Source organism: Populus alba, chromosome 13 (genome assembly GCF_005239225.2).
Source record: "Populus alba chromosome 13, ASM523922v2, whole genome shotgun sequence".
Taxonomy (NCBI): domain Eukaryota; kingdom Viridiplantae; phylum Streptophyta; class Magnoliopsida; order Malpighiales; family Salicaceae; genus Populus; species Populus alba.
Window position 1 is genome coordinate 2,058,957 of NC_133296.1, and position 20,959 is coordinate 2,079,915.

Genomic DNA, 20,959 nt, shown 5'->3' on the forward strand with positions numbered 1-20,959 from the left:
TATTTTAAATTAATATTTTTTATAATTTTAGATTATTTTAATTTGTTGATTTTAAAAATAATTTTTTTAAATAATTTTTTTCTTAAAATATATTTTTAGATAAAAAAATATTTTAAAAAATAAATATAATTATACTGTAAACCACGACGAAAAAATAATGATTTTGCTGTCACAAAGGACAGTGTATTAGGTTTATTTGTCAACCACTCTGCCTATATATTTTTTGTCCTAAATTTATTTTAAATTAATGAGGTGCCGACATGGGAATACATTGTTTTCGGACAGTCCCCAATCCCCATCTCCCCGCGTCGCCGCCATAGTTTTAAAATTCATTTTATTTATTTACGAGGTTGACTACTTTCAACGTTATTTAAATTTTATATAATTATTAATTTTAAAATCTATAAAATTAATTAAGATGTTTATAAATTAGCTTGGATATTTACATTAATTTAAAAAAAAATTCAGTTTGTTCTAGTAAGTTAATTTAGGACCGGCTAGCCGGGGCTGAAACTGCAGATTTTACTTCCTCACGTGCCACCCCATGCCAATCAAATTATGGACCTAATTATTACATCGTATTATACAAAATAATTTATTTGTTTATAATATATGTTTTAAAAACAATGCCACCCTACTGTAATCTATAGCTAAGCAAATCATTTGATTCCTAACATTACCGGTTTGTCAAAGCAATAATTTGGGTTTGATAAATATTTGAATTTTTTTTTATTGATTTGATGTTTTTAAATATTTATAATCTAGAGCTTTGACTTTTAGATACCTTCTAAAATTATATTTATTTAAAAAAATAATAAATTAAAAATTTTAATATTTTTTATGATTTTGATGTTTTGATATAAAAAATATTTTAATATATTTTTAAATAAAAAAAATACTTTTAAAAATACTCAACAACACAATATCAAATAGATATTAAAAATATCAAAAAAAATTTTAATCAAAAACATCAAATTTAAACATGCATTTACAAAAATATTTGCACTTAAAAAATCAAAAGCAGATATTAAAAAACGAAGGGCAACGTGCTTACGTTATAGAATCCAATTGAAGTAAATATTATATCATGGAGCAAATTGATGGCAATGGTAGAGATATGACCAAGAGGCAATCTTACAATAGATTTTCCTGAGGAAAGGACAAGACAAAGTTCAAATTTTTGCACCATTGATTATGATATTATATTTTAAGTGCCTTTTCTATTTAAAAATATATTAAAAAAATATTTTTTAAAATAATGTTTTATATCAACACTAAAATATAAAATAAAATAATTATTTTTTTAAAAAATATTTTTTTAAATGCAAAAACAAATATTATATCAAGATATTTACTGATTTGTTTTTTTATTAAAATGGATGTCCGCACCAACTTACGTGCATCTCAATTAATCTTACAGGTTCTAAAATTAACAATCATTTAAATTTTTAATAATTATTATATTATTAATTATATAGCTCAAACCTCAAAATATTAAAAACAATAATTTTTTTAATTTCATATTCTTACCTACCCCACGAAAAGCAAGGAAGTCCAAGAACGTGAGAGGTGGTTTGAAAGAAGATGGTTTATGATTGGTCTTAAAAACGAGGCAGTGACTGTTATTACGGCTGTCATTGCGCGAGCAGTTCTTTCTGTAGTTGCTCAATTCTAGGACGGCACGATGCTGCTGAGATCGGTTTCAATACTATTTCTTGCTTAAATCAAATTCCTCATTAAAAATGTTTTTTTTTTAATTATTAATTGAGATGTTTCTAGATATCCTCGTACTCTTAGCAATTAGATTTTAATTTAGCTAAAAACAAATACTATTGATAAAAAAAAAAAGATTGAGAATTAAAATAAAAAAATAAAATTGATACAGTAAAATGGAGTGAAAATATTGTTGACTATAGTGAATCTTTCATAGTTTAGTGTTTTCTATTAGAATTGAGCTTGATTTCCATTCTTTAAATTCCAAAATATGTAGCCAAATAGTATTGTATAATAATCCCTGCCTAACTTAGTAATAACGGTATGTGACTGGTGCTTTGTAGAAGGTTAGTTTTTTTTTTTTTTTGGTAAAAAAATTAATACATAGAATTTTTCTAACCATAAAAAAAAACTAAATGTAAAATGAAAGTGAAAATAAAAGCATGAAGATCAATTTTTAAAAAATTAAATGTTGAAGGATGAAATTGAAAAAAAATTAATTATAAAAAAACTAAAAAAAATCAAATTTATCTCATATGAACCTGTAAAACTCGTTTTCATGGTCATAAAACGGGGACCAATGCATAGAAGAAAAATTCAAAAAAATAACAAAGCACAATTCTCATTAAATATATGCTAAGTTATGAATTTATAAAACAATAAATTAAGAAAAAAAAAGATTTCAATCAACAAGGGTTAACTCATTAACCCTGTAATCTTAGGTATAAAATTGAGATAACCTTAAAAAAGAAGTGAGATAGTACAAAGATCAATTCCAAAAAAATCAAATGTTAAAGGACAAAATTGAAAAACAAAATCAAATTTATAAAAAAACCTAAAAAAAAATTTCAAAGTCAACTCATGTCAACCTTTAAAACCCACGATCCTAGCCATGAGGCGTCTATTAACCTTATAGAAGGGAAAAAAGAAGAAGAAGAAGAAGCAAAATCTTTCATAAAAAATACTGAGAGATAAAATTAAAAAAAAACATACAATAAAAAAGGACCCTGAACAAATTAAACATCAATAAAAAAAATTAAGGACTAAATTCAACATAAAAATAAATTAAAATTAAATATTAGGGATGGAATTAGAAAAAAATCAATTAATAAAAGGAAAAAAAATAAAAATATTAGCACCATATTTAATATATAAAAATCAAACTAAACCAAATAATTAGAGATGAAATTGAAATAAAAAATAAATTAAAAGAAGATAAAAAAATAGCAATAAATATAAAAAAATATAAAAAATAAAAGTAGGAAAAAAACTATTATTAAACAATGAAATCAAAAAAAACAAATAAGCAAAAAAAAAAGAAAGATGCACAACCAATATTAAACTTCTAAATCTATGGCTGAATCATTAGATTAGAATCACCATGCATGGAAAAATTAAGAAATCCAATCCCTAATAAATTAAATGTTGAAAGGTGAACTTGAAAAAACTTAATTACACAAAATGATGTAAAAAAAGATAATCAAAAAAATGATGATGAAAAGTGAAATAAGTAATAATTTAGAGGGTAAACATAAAGAGATTTAAAATGAAAAGAAAAATAAATTAAAAAAAATTAAAAAGATTTATACATCACAAATTTAAATTCAAAAATAAAATTAAAAACTAATAAAATTAAAATAGCTCGAATTTTTTTTCCCCGGCCCTTTATAGAGGTAGACATAATCTTTCCAAGAGCTTTATGGTGCAAAGTTAGGCCCAAGCCAACACCATCAACCCCTGCACGCATCAATTGCAAGAGAGTCATTCAGTTGAATCAACAACATACTCCTATGAAATCAAACATTAAGGAGAAAAACAACTTTCATTACCTAAAATCCAGTTCATCTATGAATATGTGCTTCTGATTTGCAAAACTTTTAAGAAATTAGGTCAAGTCTATCAGAACAAGGCAGTAGTTACCGGGCAAAAACAGAAGAGTTGGAGAACTTTTCAGAGGTTGCCGGCACTCAATGGGGCAAAACCACGGTGGCGGGCCACCATCAGGCCTAATCATCTCCTTGGCTCCATCGAAATAATCCTTTACGGTCTTGGTCCCATACCCATCATCCCACAATGATTCCAGATCTTTCGGACCAAAATCATTTACCTACTTTTTTACGTCGATTGAAGGCTTCAACCTGCCAAGTTTTAAAGCAACACTTGCTGAACTTTGAACTCTCGCTTGAAACCGAGGCTTTATGTCTGAATTTAAACCAAAACAGGGCAGTATTCCAGATGTAACAAATGATGCCATGGATTGTATAGCCAATGGCAGAAAATGCTTAGAGTCTTTACAAATTCCTTGAAGAACAACCTAGAACTACTTAAAGTTAAAAGGAAAAAGTCAGGCAAAACAAGTTTGGAATGTTGAACAATCACACCCTCTCACATACAAGTTCAAGATTCACCAGTTGAAATGCTTGGGACATTTTATCAGTATACTAGGCAACGACTGACTTAAATTGAGGACCATTTTCAGCTGCAATGACAAAATAAACTCAAGATCACGGCTTCAAGAAAAACACTCTAAATTGATGGAACAACCACGCCCTTTCAATATGCATGTACCCTTTTTCAAGACTCACACAGATTGAACAACCTGGGAAAAAAATTTTCAACTATCAAGAAGAACTAAACAGAATAGGAACCAAGAATCGAATTTGAAGCGACATGCAGTCGGGGTTTTAATATGGGGTGGCAAGAAGTTTTTTTATTTTATTTTAAAATGAATATGATGATAGCAAGATATGGTCAAGTACAATTGTCCATTTGAACAAGCAGTTTTTTCACATCAAGATTCACACAGATGATTGAGATAGTATAGTATATATAGATGAAAACAATGTTGTGGATGAGGTGTCTTGACTAGATCTACAATGTACGTCGCAAATAAATGCAATTCCCAAAATTGTTGGCTTCAAGAGACTCCTTTCAATGCTTCCGTGAAGCTTACAAGAAAAAGGCACTCGCACAAGTTTACAGGTTTTATGCAGACTAAGAAAAAACTTTGTTTAGTTGCTGAAAATATGAGCTAGATAGATATGGTAGAGAATAATATAAATTATATTCTGGAATTTTATTTAATAGTATAAGTTTTTGGATTAAGATGATTCTTTGACATGGTATCAGACCTTGATGACCAAGCGGTCACGAGTTTGAATCTCACCATCCCTGTTTATTTAATAAAAATTAAGTATAAAATAATGTGAGTTTGTGCAAATTTCAAGTTTAAAGGGTTTTTATTTAAGAAAGTATATCAAAAATAATATAAATTATATCTTAAGATTTTATTTATCTGTTTAAGTTTTTAATTTGAGATTGTTTTTTTTTTTTTTTGGATAAGATATATAGGATATGGATGGCTTAGGAAAGGCAAGATCCAATCTGATGAGGGAAGGTACGAGGGGCGGCAGATGCTACGGCCCTGCAGGCGACCCGTAGAGGAGGCTAAAGGGCATAGTTATTAAACCCGCCCAGCAGACCGACTTGAACGGGTTTAATTTATTTCGAACAGTTTAGGACAATTTAAACCCGTGTGCTCTTACAAATTTACTTGCAACTTAGTTAGCTCGAATAAATTCGGGTGAGGCTTAATCGAATTAACTTGAATAATTTAAAAAAACTGAAGTAACATCGTTTCGAATAAAATATCAGGTTGATTTCTCATAAGACATTTAGAGGACCAATAAGAATATTAAGTTCGATAAAGTGACAACACAATAAAATATATATATAGCAGCGTTGCGCGCGTCTAGTTTTTATATATGAAGAAGTGCTTTATTTTATAAGATATTTCAACCGTAATTAATTATCCCTGTGACCCAGACTTAGCAGTGTAGGAGTCACTTGCTTACTAGGAAATTACGGGGGCTTTGTGGTTAATTGGAGTACAAAGCACGTATGCCAGCAATATCATCCTGACCGAGCTCCCTTTTGATAGTTCCTTGTGGAATTTCTGCGAACATAATGGAATTTTGATCCATGCTGTGATCCAGTCCGAGAAGATGCCCGATTTCATGCACTGCTACTGATTCCAGGTCCACTTCATTTGCGCTAGGGTTCGTGCTCCATTTCTCGTCCGCGTCATAATGAAACCTCCCATTTGTTGGTGCAAAGGCGTGGGCTAGTATGTGTCCCGGACCGTCGAAAGGGAACCCGTCACCATGATTGCCACTTTGAAATCCGATTACAATATCTACCTGGGAACCTTCAGAAGCTTCCTGGAATGTAAACTGGGTTACGTCTGCCCACTTTTGGAATGCTCGTGAGCATGCAGACCTCAGTTCCTGCATGTCAACAACTTGGACACTGGAGCTGAAAGTGTAAGTGAGATGAAATTTGGAAGATGGCCACCTCGGCGTTCCACGAAAGAAGCTGTAGTGAGAAACCGTGTGGAACTTGCTCGACTTGCTGTCGTGTTCAGTTCTGCCTGCTTGTTTTGATGTATTGTGGTTGATGGGATCAGGAACTCCACATCGAGGAATCATGAGTTCCTTTATAGTATCCGAATCAAGAGTCCCGGTAACCTTGAGACGGTAATTCTTCTGGTAGGTTTTGAGCGCAGATTCGAAGATCTCATCAAAATCATCGCTAAGCTTGATATCTTGCTGATGATCTTTTGGATAGTATCCAATATTTTTGAGGTGGTGTTTGAGCTCCTTGAGCCCTTTAACATTTTGCCCCTTCTGGCATCCCTCCAGGTTTTGAAGGAACTCAAAAGTACTGGACTTCAAGGTCCTGGATTGAGCTGTGAAAGGGTGAATAAAAACAAGGAGGAGGATGAATGCGTAAAGAAGGGAGAGTTTAGTGGCCATTGCAAGTTGTTTTAAGGAGAGGGGCTCTCTTTTTTTGCTTGATTTTGTGTAATCTCTGCATGTCTATTTATACATTGATTTTGGCATGTAAAGAACAGAGCCTGGCGTGTTTCACATTACGAGGTATTTTACAGCAGTCGACAACACTACCTTGTCTACTGCACATGACAAAGCAATCAAACAATTTCTTTTCCCATGAATCAGGTCTATGTAATAAATATCCATATGAACTTTTCTATGGCCAATCAATAACTGGAGAAATGTTTGTAATGTGAACTCGTTGACAGAAAACAGTGCAGTTCCCTAATGCAGAGTGATCGCCGATTGGCATTTTCCATGCCCCTTCCATCACGGGCAAGCAGCCGGAGGATCAAGTTTTCAACACTAGATGATGTGTAAAGGTTGCAGGTCCCTTTCTCAACAATGGCATCATATAATTTATAGCGAGTGAAATATCAGCGAAGCTTTACCTATATGAAAAGTAAATCTAATGTAATTTTATTAAAATTGTAAGGAATGATCCCATGATCATCCGATGCTTAACATAACATAAGTTAGCTCTAGTTGATTTAATAATAGCTAATTATAGGGAAAATAAAATCTGACATAAAATCTATAATTAATTATCCTAGGTGGTGTGTCATATGCATGGTCACTAAAATTGATACGACAATGAGAAACACGCACAGAAATTAATGAGCTTGACTAGCTACATGAATCACAAAATGACTCTGAAAGATGCATTTTGACTTGGAAAGTCGTCTCCACAGCCCATGCTTGAGAGCATTGAATTCAACCTCGGATTTAACTGACTTTAATTTGTTTTAACAATGAAGGAACTGGTGCATGAACATGCTCGTCAGACATCGAAACTAGGTTTTTTTCTAAATAGTTTTTCAAAAACAGCTCATATCAGTCTGGTGTGTTTTTAAAAAAAAATATATAACAAATTCTTTTAGATATTAAATTTAAAGTTCAAATTTAAAAAATTAAAAAAGAAAAAAAATCTTTTCAATATCATGAGTTCAACCCTTCAAAATCTGGCATTACATTAATATTGAATGTTATTGCTGGAGCATGGAGTCCGAGGGCCGGAGATAGTTTACCGGAAGCAAGAATGTAAAAAGTGCAGTAAAAGTCTTCACCCCTCACAGCCGTCTCGCAGCAGCGTATGAAAAGTCGGATCAAAGTCTTCTTAGCCAAACTGTTTTCATAAAGTTCAGCTCTAAAGACCGATCGACGATCGAGTGTAATTTGGTTCGTGTTGACTCGGAGAAGAAAAACTTTTACAAGTAAAGTTAGAGTCTTACAACTTTATAGCTTGTCTTGACTATTTGCTCAATCAATTTGTTGAGATTTTCTTCGCTGATTGAACCAGGTATCATTTCGGGTTGAAGTTGTTGCCATTGATGCACCTTCGTCGTTTCTCCACTACTGTAGAATGAATTGTGAGGGTTTACAGCCTTCTTGCCACTTCAGTGGTTATGTTCGTCCTTATCTCCTCCCACAATCCATGCCGTGATGCTAAGTTGTGCCAATATTGACAAGATAAAATTCAATGTAATGTATTGAAATATAAAACAATTAAAGAGAAATCTCATTACAAATCTAGAATTTGCTAGAAAAAGTGTTGTTACTCCATTTGCTTTTCTTTTTGTTCCTTCCTAGTATGATTTTTTCAAGAAATTGACGTCAAACAAAAGACAAAAGCCAATTGACATAAAAAAAATATTATTGAAAAAATTAAAAAAAATTATTTTATTTTTTATTTTAAATTAATAATTTTTTGATGTTTTTAGATTATTTTGATGCGATGATATAAAAATAATTCTTAAAAATATATATATAAATAATATCATTTTAATATATTTTCAATTAAAATATATTTTAAAAAACAAATGCAGTAATTAATCTTTATATTTTTCACTGGCTTAAGATGAACGCATCATTAGAAAACCATCTCTACATGTTTATCACTTTAGAGCAGTGAATCAACTCTATGATTTATAAATAGACCATTAATTGTCAGGCAAAAATAAAATGGAAAGTAATATCACTCATAATATGAGAAAACCCAACAAAATAAGATATATAGCTTGGTATTTATGGATGAACATATTGATTGTTATTGCTGAAGCATGGAGGAGGAGGGCCGGAGATAGTTTAACAAAAGCAAGAATGTAAGCAGTGCACTGAAAGTCTTCACCCTTTTCAGCCGTCCGGCGGCGGGGTATGAAAAGCTGGATATCAAGTCTTCGTTTTCATGAAGTTAGCTTTAAGGAAGGACCCATCGAGGAGTATAGTTTGGCTTGACATAATAAGAAAAACTTTTGCATGTATTCTTAATTTCGTATACTGAGACCCACACGTTATAGCAAAGAAGAGTTTAAATTTTTATTATTGTTGTAATTTTTATTTTTTATTTTGTAATGTAAGGTAGTTTTCATAGGTTCATTTTTTAAAAAAGTTAACGCTGCTGAAACTGGAAATGAATTTCTTGTAAAGATCATGAATATCTATCATGACCCGATTTTCAAATTCATGACCAGCATATAGGCAAGATCTCATACCTATGTGAATTTAAATTTACATATAAACTTATCTTTTAAAAAACTCAATCAGAGTTTAATGCAGCACTAATAACAAAATTAATTTCATAATATAATTTTATTGTCTTAATATAAGAATTATTATAAATTTTATAGTTGTGGAGTAGTAACTAGACATGAAGAAAAGGTACAAATTTCAACAAAAAAACAGGTTCTGAAGGTCCAATAAAAATGACCAACTAACAAGCTATAAGTCTGAAAGATAAATAATGAAATGGTGAGTTCAACAACTCAGTAAGTAGATAACGTTCAATAACAGGGTAGTAAGTAGATAACGTTCAAAAACTCGAAAGCAAATACTGAAGGAAATCTTACTGATGTCCCACTAGTAGAATATCAGGATTATCTAAATACAAAGAAAATATATTAAAAAACAACTCGAAAAGAGCGTACAACCTATTTAATACACTTAATTAAGGGTCTATTTCATAACCCTATATGTTTTTGAACTAAATAGTTATTTTTCCCAAAAATCCAAAATTAAATGGTTGTCGCGAAATCTAATCCATAATAAAAAAAACAATAATAATTCACTAAATAACTCTTATTTATTCACCAAACCAATCTGAAAATTTTAATATTACAATTAGGGATCAATCTGGAATTTATCATATTTTTTAAGGGTCAAATTATAACTTTTGTCAAATTGAAGGACCAAACTAAAAATATCATAAATTTATGACTATAGTGGAATTATGTCCATAATTCATCTTCATTTCTGTCCGGAATCTCTAATTATGCTCCAGGGACCATTCTGGAATTTTTCCAAATTTGTAGGGTTAAATGGTAATTTTTATCAAATAGGAGGACCAAATTGAAAGTGTTAAAAATTCATAACTATACTGGAATTCTGCCCATAATTCATCTTTTATTATGTCCAGAATCTCAGAATATGCTCCAGGGATCAATCTGTAATTTTTCCAAAGTTTAGGAAATAAACTGTAATTTTCATAAATTGAGGGATCAAGCTGAAATTTCTTCAACTTCAACCTCAAATCCAGAATTTTCAAAAAACACCTACTGTTATATTAAGATTTCTAACTCAAAATTCACTATTTATACAAATCATAACTCAAAATCATCATCTTTACCTAAAATCTTTCAAAATCAACTAAACAACTCATTACCCGCAACAATCAACCTATAACAATCAAATTAATTCATCAATCAACCCAAAATACAATCTTCAAAACCCTAACATCAAATAAAAATAGAAATTTAAATCTAGAGAAAACATATTATACACATTAAAACATAAATCTTACCCTTTTAACTTATTTTTCTTTAACTCCCTTCTCCTTCCTTATCTTTCCTTTTTTTCTCTTCTTCTCCTTTCCTTCTCACGGTTCTCTCTCTAAGAACACAGCTCTCTTTTTTCTTTTTCTTTTCTTCCTATTTATATTTATCATCTCTTTGTTTAATTACTACAATACCTCTTATTCATTTATACCCACTCTTTAAGCCTTTAAGGGCTTTATTATCCTTTCCTACTAATTTTATTTCAAAACATCACAATATCTAAGATGAAACCAAATTTAAGGTTATGTTACTATCCTTGGCATATCTGTGAAAAGTTGCACATGAAATTGCTCTTTGTTGTCACTAGTTTCACGATGCTTATGATGTTTTGTGCATACTTTGTAAGATCTATAAAGCTATTATAGTTATCTAAATTAATTTTAGAAACGATACAATTCTTGATAAATGAATAACACTTAATAAAGTGAAGACTCTCCTCCATGGGAAATGTATGCAAGAGCTGGGATTGATGTATTCTCATACACATCATGCCTTAGTTTTTTTTTGTGATGGGAAGCATGCAAACTAGAAGACCAAGACTAGAAGGAAATTGATGGAAATAGATTATTAGATTCTAAATATTTAGATGTCATGCTAGGAAGGGAAATTTTTATAATTTTGTTCCTGCACTGCAAGATCATGTTATAGCAGGTTGTAGAGAGTTTATGCAAGTAAACTCACGATAAACTAAATTCATCTAATAATTTGTTCTTGACGGCGAAGAAATTTAATCTTGATATATATACACAGAACCTTATCCAAAAATAACCTAGACATTATAATTAAAATAAATTGGTAAATTAATCTTGACTTATTTCTCGATTTTCCTTTTTTTTTTCCTCCTGTGATGCTGTGAAAAAAATAATCCTGTGAACTGGTGATCCGGGAATGTGAAGCACGATACACTGTTCGACTGTGGCCATTTTTCAAGGGTCAAATGCTGGAACTTCATGCAAAGGAGAATGTAAAGCACGATACACTGTTCTATCAACGATGCTCCGGTAAGGATCCTCCTCTCGTTTCTTCAAAAGATAAGCAATGCAACGTTCAACTTCAGATTTTATGTGCAGGTATAACTGGTTTGCTTTTTCTCTGTCTTCAAGGATCTCTTCCTTTCGGCCCCTTGTTTCTATTGGCTTTCCGAACAGAAAATAAAACCGGCCCGGAACCTTTGGCAGAAGACCTGGGAGATATAGTTCTTGGTTTGCAACCTCCCCTTTGCTCTTATCCCTGTAAGCATACATACAGTTCTTTGTCAGCAAAAATGTATCAGCAAGTAGCTCTGGATTCTTATGTTAGCTTGACTCCTACAACCAACCGTTGCAGGGAGGATAATCACCTTAGTCTTATGGAATCACGATTAGCGTCTCTGATGTAGTCATTGAGCACTGGGATTTTCATGAAGTCGTTGTAATCAAGAACCAACTGCAAAATCCAAAGAAAAGAATTTTTAAAAATTAAATAAAATGCGGAGAAATTCGATTGCAGTCTCAAGTTCAAATATGGAAGAAAGGGAAAGTTCATGGAAATCTTTGGAGAGGAGCAAGAATTTATGTGGAAAGTATCAGAAATGCACATCTCAACCAGACATTGGGACATGCACAGTGCATAACTTGCATAATAAGAGCATATAAAATGCTAAATCTACCGGGTTTGTTTGCCAAATTTCTGAGAGATGATGTGCATTTTAACAAATTTCTGCTTCAAGCACATACAATGGATAGCTACCTCGAAAATATGGGCTTTTTTTCTTCTTCTATTTTTCCCAAGTTAGCCTTTTGGTAAAACAAATATTGTGGAAATAACACAGCAAAAAAAAAAAGGAATGTATCAACAGAATAAGGATCCATGACAAAAAATATATAAAATATGTGGCAAAAAAAAGGTCTTACTTCTGCTACATCATCTTCTCCTACAGTTCCAAATGGTACAATTGTAGCCCCAAACTTTGCTGCCATTCTCACAAATTCTTGTTGATCGGGCCAAAACAGCTTATATTCTTCACCCTGTAAATTGCAAAAGCTTTGTAATTGAAAAAAAAAAAAGAAGAAGAAGAAAAAAAAACAAGCTTTTGGCCAATAAAAAGAAATAAACAATACATTGATAAATCTAAAGAAAAGGTTATGGCAAAATACTTGACAGCACAAGAGTGGCTCCTGTTTCATGGTAAATGTCTTTATCTTACCTCAGTCTTTCTTTATAAATTAGTAAGGATGAAATCAATGGCCCAGCAGTTTGTAAATGATAGCAGTATCAATGGCATATATACATAAACATGAAACTGAATTTGAAGGATATACCAGTCGAAAATTTAATGCGAATAAAAAAAAAATGTTAGACAAGGAAAAGATTTGTGCTTGGGAAGCTATTCACGGTGTAATTTCACTGTCTACTGGTGACTGGTGAGCACTATTAAGCCTTCCTACTTCAACAGCCTAAGCGCATGATTAAAAGGAATAATTTGTACTCCTTCTGGCACCCTTCTTGCCTGCTACTTGTACAATTTCATCCATTAAAAATATGCTGCTGCCTGGGAATCTCAGAGACAGAATCTCAATGATTTTGAAACTCGCTTGAGTTAAAGTTCTTATGCACCATGTCACCTACAACTTTTTGTATGAATGCAACAGAACATGCCATTGATATTTTAAACAAACCATCCTCAAGAAATTCACCTAAAAAGCATTCAAGCCAAGTACAAAAAATTTGGCCCTACCATTAATAGCCTAATATGAATCTCTCCAAGAGATGCTAAAAGTTAGATTACAACAGAAGCCACATAACAAAGCTCTCATCAGTTACTATATACCATAATATTTACCACAATTTCTAACATGGAAACCATATGAAACCTAGTTCCAATAGTTTGAAGTGTTAGTATTTGCGGAGTCTATAAACTAATAACGACAGAAACTTAAATTCCACTTCTTATTGTTTTAGTTACTTAATAAACCTTTTAAGATATGAAATAGGTGGTCTGATGGTGGCGGCAGCACCATAACAAGGTTAGAAGAAACATAGAGTGTGATGGTAATAGAGAAAGATGACGATGAAGCTACTGTTATAATAAAGTTTTGGTAGGGATAAGAATATGGTGCTTTTGCTGGTGGCAAAAAAAAAGGTGGTCTATGCAGTCGGGAGGTGATACTGGTGCTGTTGACAATAGTGGTGGTGAGACATCATCCATGAAGATTATGGAAACAAATACACGCCACCATACATATATGAAGTGCTAAACATTAGTCTACCAAACTTGGCTGCGTAACACTCTGAATAAGAAATGATTTCCAAACTTTTACACTATATCCTCTTGCTTGCATCTAATTTCCAACAAAGAAATAAAGCAAATACTTTGATGATAAGAAAATGTCGCTTGAAAAATATGATTTTCAGCTTGCCAAGAAAATTAATAAATTTGTTGAAATTTAACACAAGGAAACTGGCTTACCCTGTTATGAAGGGCTTCTCGTGCTCCTCCAGGATAAAGAAGCACATGTGATTTTGTTGACAGCAAGTTGAAAAGATTGCTGGCTGTGACAGGTACAGCACCCATTACTTTCATCCAATCAGCTAAAGAAAATTCAGGAGATGAAACCCCCTGCCTTTCCCTAAATACAACTGGATGTGTTACACCATGAACCATAATATTTTTCTCTCTCAAGAATTCTGGGACAAGGGAATAAACTTCAAGTCCCATCAACATGTGGTAGCCAACTAATAAGACAGGACCTTCATTTGGAACCCCATGAAGACCTTTCACTATCTTTCCGTCATTCAAAGTTGAGAACATGGCAGAACCAGTAGCAAAGCGTAACAACCTGAAATTCAAACGATCGTGTTATAATCTTGAACCATAGATAAACAAATTTATGTGCTGGATGCAAGTTTGCAAGATAGACTAGCTGTTCATGATGGCATGTGGCCAAAGCCTAGGCTGGAAGCATCAAGCTGGGGTATACCCCAAGGAGACAGGAGTCGTCCCAATACACATGTCATGATCAGTTAACTTCAAACATAAATATGATTTCTAGAATATATCAACAATTCTTTTAGGAGCTACCTTAACTACAGAATATATATGCTCATAAGATGTGAGAAATCAACCAAGACCAACCTGAGATTTCAATAGACTTTCTCAAAACAATCATTTTTATTTTTATTTTGTGCAAGAGGATGTTTATAGTAGAGCCAAGATTTAGACAAAATCAAATGAGAAGGGATAAAGAAACAGAAAGTGTTTAGAAATTAGGAAGGTTCTACTTGATGCACGTTGCAAAAGCCTGGCAGGAAGTCAGATTTCATGGAAAGAGGCTCTAGCTTGACCAGGATCAAACTTAATGTGATCTTATTTTAAATTTAGTCATAAACTTAAGTCTTAGTAAATCAGATCTAAGCATATCAAATGTTCATATCCAGAAGTTTTCATTAAGAACATATATGTAACAATTAGAGAACTGTGTACAAAATTGCTCTGCTGAATTACCCAATTACTTCATCATATCCTTGTTTGAATTCTGACATGCTTGGTGGAATAAAGTCTAAGACCAAATCAATCCTCCTTGAACGACGGTATTTTCCAGTACCTTTAATGACAGTAAGCAAGTTAACACCATCTTCCTGTACCATCACAGAGAAGAACAGAAACAGGAGAAAACCAGTTATAAAGCAGTCTTCCCATAGCATATAGAAATGAAAGACTGAAAGCCTCATCCTGAGAATATGAGTACAGACAAATGCTAATGGCCCAATATCTGACACATTAGAAAGGCAGGTTGAGGAGCATTAAAGTCCTTTCTTATGAATATAACATCGTTCAATGTACCAGCTAAATATTATAAATTCTAATTTATATTGATAACACTGTACGAGAAAACCATTTCCATTCATTCTGCGTAGGGGAAATTGTTATCAAATTGGGGATCAAGGGAAGGGGTGGCTATTACACGGATGGAGACCACCTTGATAATAAGATATAACCCTAAATAAACTCCCATCTTCCGAGAGTCAGAATACCTGTGGCAGAATTTATCTCAGAACATTGCATTCAAGTACAACTATCATGCCATGTCAACAAAGAATAACCAGCATCATGACAAGTGCTAATGGAGGGAAAGACGGGTCATTAAGCATCAAAGAAGATGGCACTTGGCAGAAAAACAGAATTACTTTCTGAATTTTTCTACAAAAAGGTTAGTCAGAGAGGATAATCATCGGCATTCTTATATGTAGAAGATAATCCAACGTCTCAATTTTGAAAGGGAAGTGAGTGAAATTTGAGACCTTGAATCTTTCAGCTAGTGCTCAACTGTTTTGACAACTTCAAATATGGGGAGCAAGGATTGGTCACAAACTGAAAGGGCATTTATGTGAAAAGAAACAAAAGCAGCTGCATTCTGAACATGTCAAGAACTTGGCTGCAGAATACACTCAAAACTTATTCAGAAAGGCATTGTTACCTGCTGGTAGGCAGGCTACCAGGCTGCCTTAGTGGTTTCTCAAGATAGAACTATTTTCTGAAACTCCTTAGTTAAGGAGTTTCAGAGCACAGGATAATAGGCTCTCATTCCTGGTCACCGTATTAGAAGAATCACTGGGTCTGGTATGCATGATAGCTAGTTGACATGGTACTGACACTGGTCGGTTAAAAGGATGATATCTTTACTCAATAGCTAAGACTAAGATGATGATTCGCATTAAACAGATTTAGAATTTTGTTATGCTCTCGAAATGAGTTGTGGAGAATCACACATCATCTAAGTACCCACATGTACATGCTTACACTTAAATCAGACACAAATATAGATACAACCACTTATTGTCACATACCAGTAAAATATTATGCCCATTGTCCTTGAAATAACGAACTGTGCAATTCTTTAATGTTCTTTTCAGACGCTGAGCCTCATCTCCACTAGGAAGCAAGTGATCATTTCCACTAAAAGACAAATAAAAGATCAACTTTAAAACTCCTTGACCAGATTTCCATAACCCATCTCAAAGAAAACCAAGCATGAAAAGAAATTCGGGTTAAAGAACATATTTCCTACAATACATACACATGTTAACCCAACTTAGTAACTGGATATTTCATTGCAGTTCACAGCATACAGTTGTGCTAAAACAGTTACATAAATGGGTACAAATAATCAATTCATGTTGATAAGCATGGAATGCATATTCTGTAGTTAAAAGCTGTCCTCTTCATGGTAGCAACTAAAAGAACTCAAGTATGAAGCAAAGAACCTTCAGTGATTATTAGGGCATTGCAAAGACAGTTTATTTTAAGGTATGTACTGAGATTTCTGTGTTAAATGATAATGAAACTTGAATCTGCTGGCTATGAGCCACATGAAGTTGAGAAAAAGAGAATGGTGCTGGTGGGAAATTATTAGAGCAGCACGCTAGATAGGATGCTATGCTTTCATTAGTCAGTTGTTAAATTTTCCATGCACTATGTCACTTCTATTGTAAAAAACATGTAACATAGAATTAGCAATTAGAGATGCAGAGTGATTAGTGATAAAATCACGACAAAGAAAGAACTAGAGAGAATATTCTGAAGGGCTTTTGAAAAACATACATATGGAAAAGAGAAGCAAAAAAATTGTGCCTGGGATGCAAAGGAACAAGAATAAAAACTCGGAAGAATAAAGACCTTGACAGGACTAGCACTTCAGCTTTCACAGCATGAAGCCGGGAATTAGCATAAGAAGCCGCTGATTTGAGCAGTTTCAACTTCCAAATAAGAGTGTCCTTGGGAATTAAATCAACCAAATCCTGGAACATTTTAACATCAGTTCATGGCCTTGGAAAAAGAAATAAACAGATGAGGAAAAGATGAATAGCAGGACAACAAGCTGAAGGCACTAAGATTTGTTATATCTAATTAAGATAACCAAAAGAAGTACATTGCACCATTTGGCTGATGTGCAAAAGCAGTTACCATGAGAAGATCCAGTCTGTCATTGCTAGAGACTGTATAGAAGCATATTGTGCTAGCAATAGAGTCATAATGAAGTTCAACGCAGAAGAGCAATTGGCAAATAAATAATGGGGAATTTATCATGATACAATGAATTAGACAGAGTCACGCAGCAGATGACTATGCACAACCTATCCTGCTTTTGCCTATTAGAATCATTTGTTTATGACAATATTACATCTTTTAGTTTGTGTTTAAGATCTTCAGCATATTATATCAAAATAGAAGAATATAACAGATACAAAATCTTATTGGTTTCCTAAATTTAATAAAATATAATGTGTAAAAGGCTAGGCAGTGCTATCTTCATTTCTTACAGAAAGATGAGGTAGCAAAGCAATGAGATTCTGAAACAATTGTTCAATTTGTAATCTGGGAGGCAATCTATATTCAATATTGACCCTTGCCATCTCCACTGGATTACCTAGTGTAAGGAAAAAAACAGAGAGAGAGGGTAAATAGAAACAGTGAAGCAATTTGAAATCACAAAACAATACCACTGAATGATGACAATCACAGCTTAACAAGACAACTGACAAAAAAAAGTTAATAAAGAAAGTTTCAACTTCCAGGAAAAAAAGCGTTTATAAGAAGGCATTTGAAACAAGGTAATCATGTTTTCTGAAGAAAAAAGGAGGAGATCCAAACAATTTTTTCAGAGTAGAAGAACTAAAGTAAAATCATGATAAATCTGTCTGGTTTAAAAATACTAGTAGCACATTGTTCAATACAATGACAGGAATTGGAATGTGTTTAAGTAGTAACAAAATCCAATTCTGTAACAAAATAATAAATGAAATAATGGAGCAACAGATCATATATACCCATAACAAAGCTAAGAAGATATGGAAGTGCATTGTATAATCCATCAGGCAATGCCTCCCAAAGGGTGATCAGGGATCGAACCTGTGACCTGTCAAATGATGTAGCTAAAATAAAAGGGCTAACAAGTCAGACAACAGCAAGGAGCATCAACCAAAGTGTTCTATGAAGAAGTCATCAAGAAGATGAGTGAACAAATTGCTGCATATCTGGAAACTGACCTGGGTTAGCTAGTATCACTACAAGGTCAATTTCAGGATTACGAGCAGCAACAGCAAGAACAAGACATCCCCCGAAGGAATCCCCAACTAGATAAATTGGCTTATTTGGAGATGAGGCATGCTCTAGCCTCACTGTTTCTTCGACAAATTTCACCAGCCCTTCATGCAAAAAAAAATCCACTTAAAGCATGGATAGAGAACGATGTTTCCTCAGTGGAAGGGGATAGCCAGACGGCAAAACCCAACATAAAGGTATGAGGATGAGGACAGCACATGCAAGTACAGTGCAATTTCTGAAGTATTAGAAGATCTAACCATCACAAGTGATAGAAGAAAAGGCAAGCCCAGTTGGCTGAGATTTTAGTTTAACTGTTAAATAACTCAATCAAGTAATCTGATGAAAATTTAAAACCTTCAAATGGTGTTCGATCATTCACTGGAATATGAAGGCACCTGACTTCAAACACCCTGCAGTTTGACAAAACTCTTAGGACAGGAATTCAGAAGCTACACCCTGTTGATGTGAATTTTCAGGTGGAAAAGTTATAGACAAGAGTAGGGTTTGAGAAATATCATCTCAGAGCAGAACAAAACCTTTTCAGCACGGTGAGCACCTATTTGAGGTTCTCACACAGTGTGATTTGAACTAACTTTTGTGTCAACATTTCCAATGAACATTTAACAAGTTGATGGTTCAAAAACAACAATAATAGTCATGGCGATTGTCATGAAGTAAGAAATAACAAAAACTTACTTCCCGAGAGCTTTATGATGCAAAGTCAAGGCCAAGCCAACACCAACAATCCCTGCATGCACGAATACAAAAAACAAATAGCACTGTATTTAATAAAAATCTCAAAAATCACATACCTAAATGAGGAATTCCAAAGATTTTAAATAAAATATTGAAGAGCAAAACAACTCGTAGGAAACCAGATACTCAGAAACTAGAAATCCAGTCCTTCTTTTAACATGTATTCATAGTTTGGAAACCTTGTATCTAAGTTAAATTTCATATAAGAGTTTATCACAACGAAGACAATAATTACCAGTGCAAAACAGAAGAATTGGAGAATCTTTTAAAGGCTGCCCACACTCAGTAGGGCAAAACCACCGGGGAGGCCCCCCGTCAGGTCTAATCATCTCCTTGGCTCCTTCAAAAAAATCCTTCGCAGTCTTGGTCCCATAACCGTCATCCCACAAGACATCCAAGTCACTTGAAATAACATCTTTAACGCTCTTTTTCTTAACCCCGCCCTTTAGGCTCGCATTCCATGAATCAATTCGACCCCCGACTTTTTTATCTTTCTCTCCACTCACTAGAGCGGAATCAGATGGCGATACTTTTGAGTTACCACCACCGCTACCACTTTGAACTCTCACTCGAAACCTAGGAGTAATCTCTGGAGTTGAGAAAGAACAATACAATGCCTGAGAACTAACAACTGATGCCATGGGTTGTATAAGAAATGAACTTATCAAAGCTATATGTATTGCCAAGCACCTCTTAGAAAATATCAGAACCCTTTTCTAAGTACTTGCCGACAGAAGGAGACACAAATGAACAGAAATCTCTTGGAATATTGTTAACCCAGCACACTATCTTACAGATAACTCAGAATTCCTTTTAGCATTCACCAGTTGAACAGCTTGGGACTTTTTACTAGCACTCGAAAAGAACCACGATGCAATGCATTAGAGTGTCCACTCAAACAATCAAGACTGATACGACGGCACCCTTTTACCAGAACTTTTAGACCTTTTTCAAGATTCACGAATTGACCAACATGGGATCCTTCTTTCAAATACCCAAAATTAACAGAGAAAGAAACTCAAGGACACCATGTACTTGAAAATAGCTAAAAATCCAGCAGAACAAGCTAAACAACAAACCCAAGAATCACTCCAAATTCCAAAGAAACAATGCCACTCTCCGCTTTCTACAAAAGAGAAAAATATGGACCAAGAAGCAAACCCAGAAAGCAAAATGTCACTTGGATGGCTTCTAGATTGTGTACTAGCGCTTCTGCAGTTTTATCGCATACGACACAGAAATGCCAACCATAAATGCAAAAATATAATTAATTATATCATCATAATTATAAATAAAAAATTGAGGATTGGGTAATTTGTATAATTTGTGAGTGTAACTCCAGCTTTGGACTTGCCTGCTGCTCTTTTAGATATTTGAATGTAGTGTTCTTTTCGTGTACGATAAACGGATCACTTTCATATTTCCTCTGGCTATGGCCTGGCCAGCTGGCCCCGTCGCGTGGTTTTGCATAGCCATGCAGTTTTCACAGCATAAATTATCTGTGGAGTGTTTGACGTGCACATTTAAAAGGCTGTTGGATTTGTTTTTGGTGAAGTGGGACTGCCATAACTGCCATCGTCACTTTCATTAGCTTTAACGACTTGGAGGGACTCATTACGAGATTATTTTAAATTTTCAAGGATTGATTTTATTCAGAAAATTAAGGATTGCTGGCTCCTATATAT

General features: G+C 33.5%; 2 protein-coding genes across 4 annotated transcripts; both read right to left on the reverse strand.

Moving 5' to 3' along the window:
- Positions 1–5,419: 5,419 nt before the first annotated feature.
- On the reverse strand, positions 5,420–6,583 carry LOC118053271 (metalloendoproteinase 1-like). Its single transcript, XM_035064490.2, has one exon. The coding sequence runs from the start codon at positions 6,525–6,527 to the stop codon at positions 5,592–5,594; it is 936 nt and encodes a 311-aa protein (XP_034920381.1). The 5' UTR covers positions 6,528–6,583; the 3' UTR covers positions 5,420–5,591.
- Positions 6,584–11,112: 4,529 nt separating this feature from the next.
- Positions 11,113–20,952, reverse strand: LOC118053270 (phytyl ester synthase 1, chloroplastic-like). 3 transcript variants are annotated; one of them, XM_035064487.2, is made up of 13 exons: positions 19,510–20,952; positions 19,215–19,266; positions 18,873–18,928; positions 18,461–18,619; positions 18,242–18,346; positions 17,735–17,841; positions 17,091–17,212; positions 16,262–16,370; positions 14,919–15,052; positions 13,884–14,253; positions 12,328–12,441; positions 11,775–11,860; positions 11,113–11,665 (listed from the first exon to the last, which is right to left on the reverse strand). In XM_035064487.2, the coding sequence occupies exons 1-13, from the start codon at positions 19,913–19,915 to the stop codon at positions 11,362–11,364; spliced, it is 2,124 nt and encodes a 707-aa protein (XP_034920378.1). In that variant the 5' UTR covers positions 19,916–20,952; the 3' UTR covers positions 11,113–11,361. The 3 variants fall into 3 exon arrangements, with proteins under 3 accessions (XP_034920378.1, XP_034920379.1, XP_073259874.1); XM_035064488.2 differs by lacking the exon at positions 18,242–18,346; XM_073403773.1 differs by lacking the exons at positions 18,461–18,619; positions 18,873–18,928 and having other exon boundaries at positions 18,242–18,330; positions 19,510–20,950.
- Between the last annotated feature and the right edge of the window lie 7 nt (positions 20,953–20,959).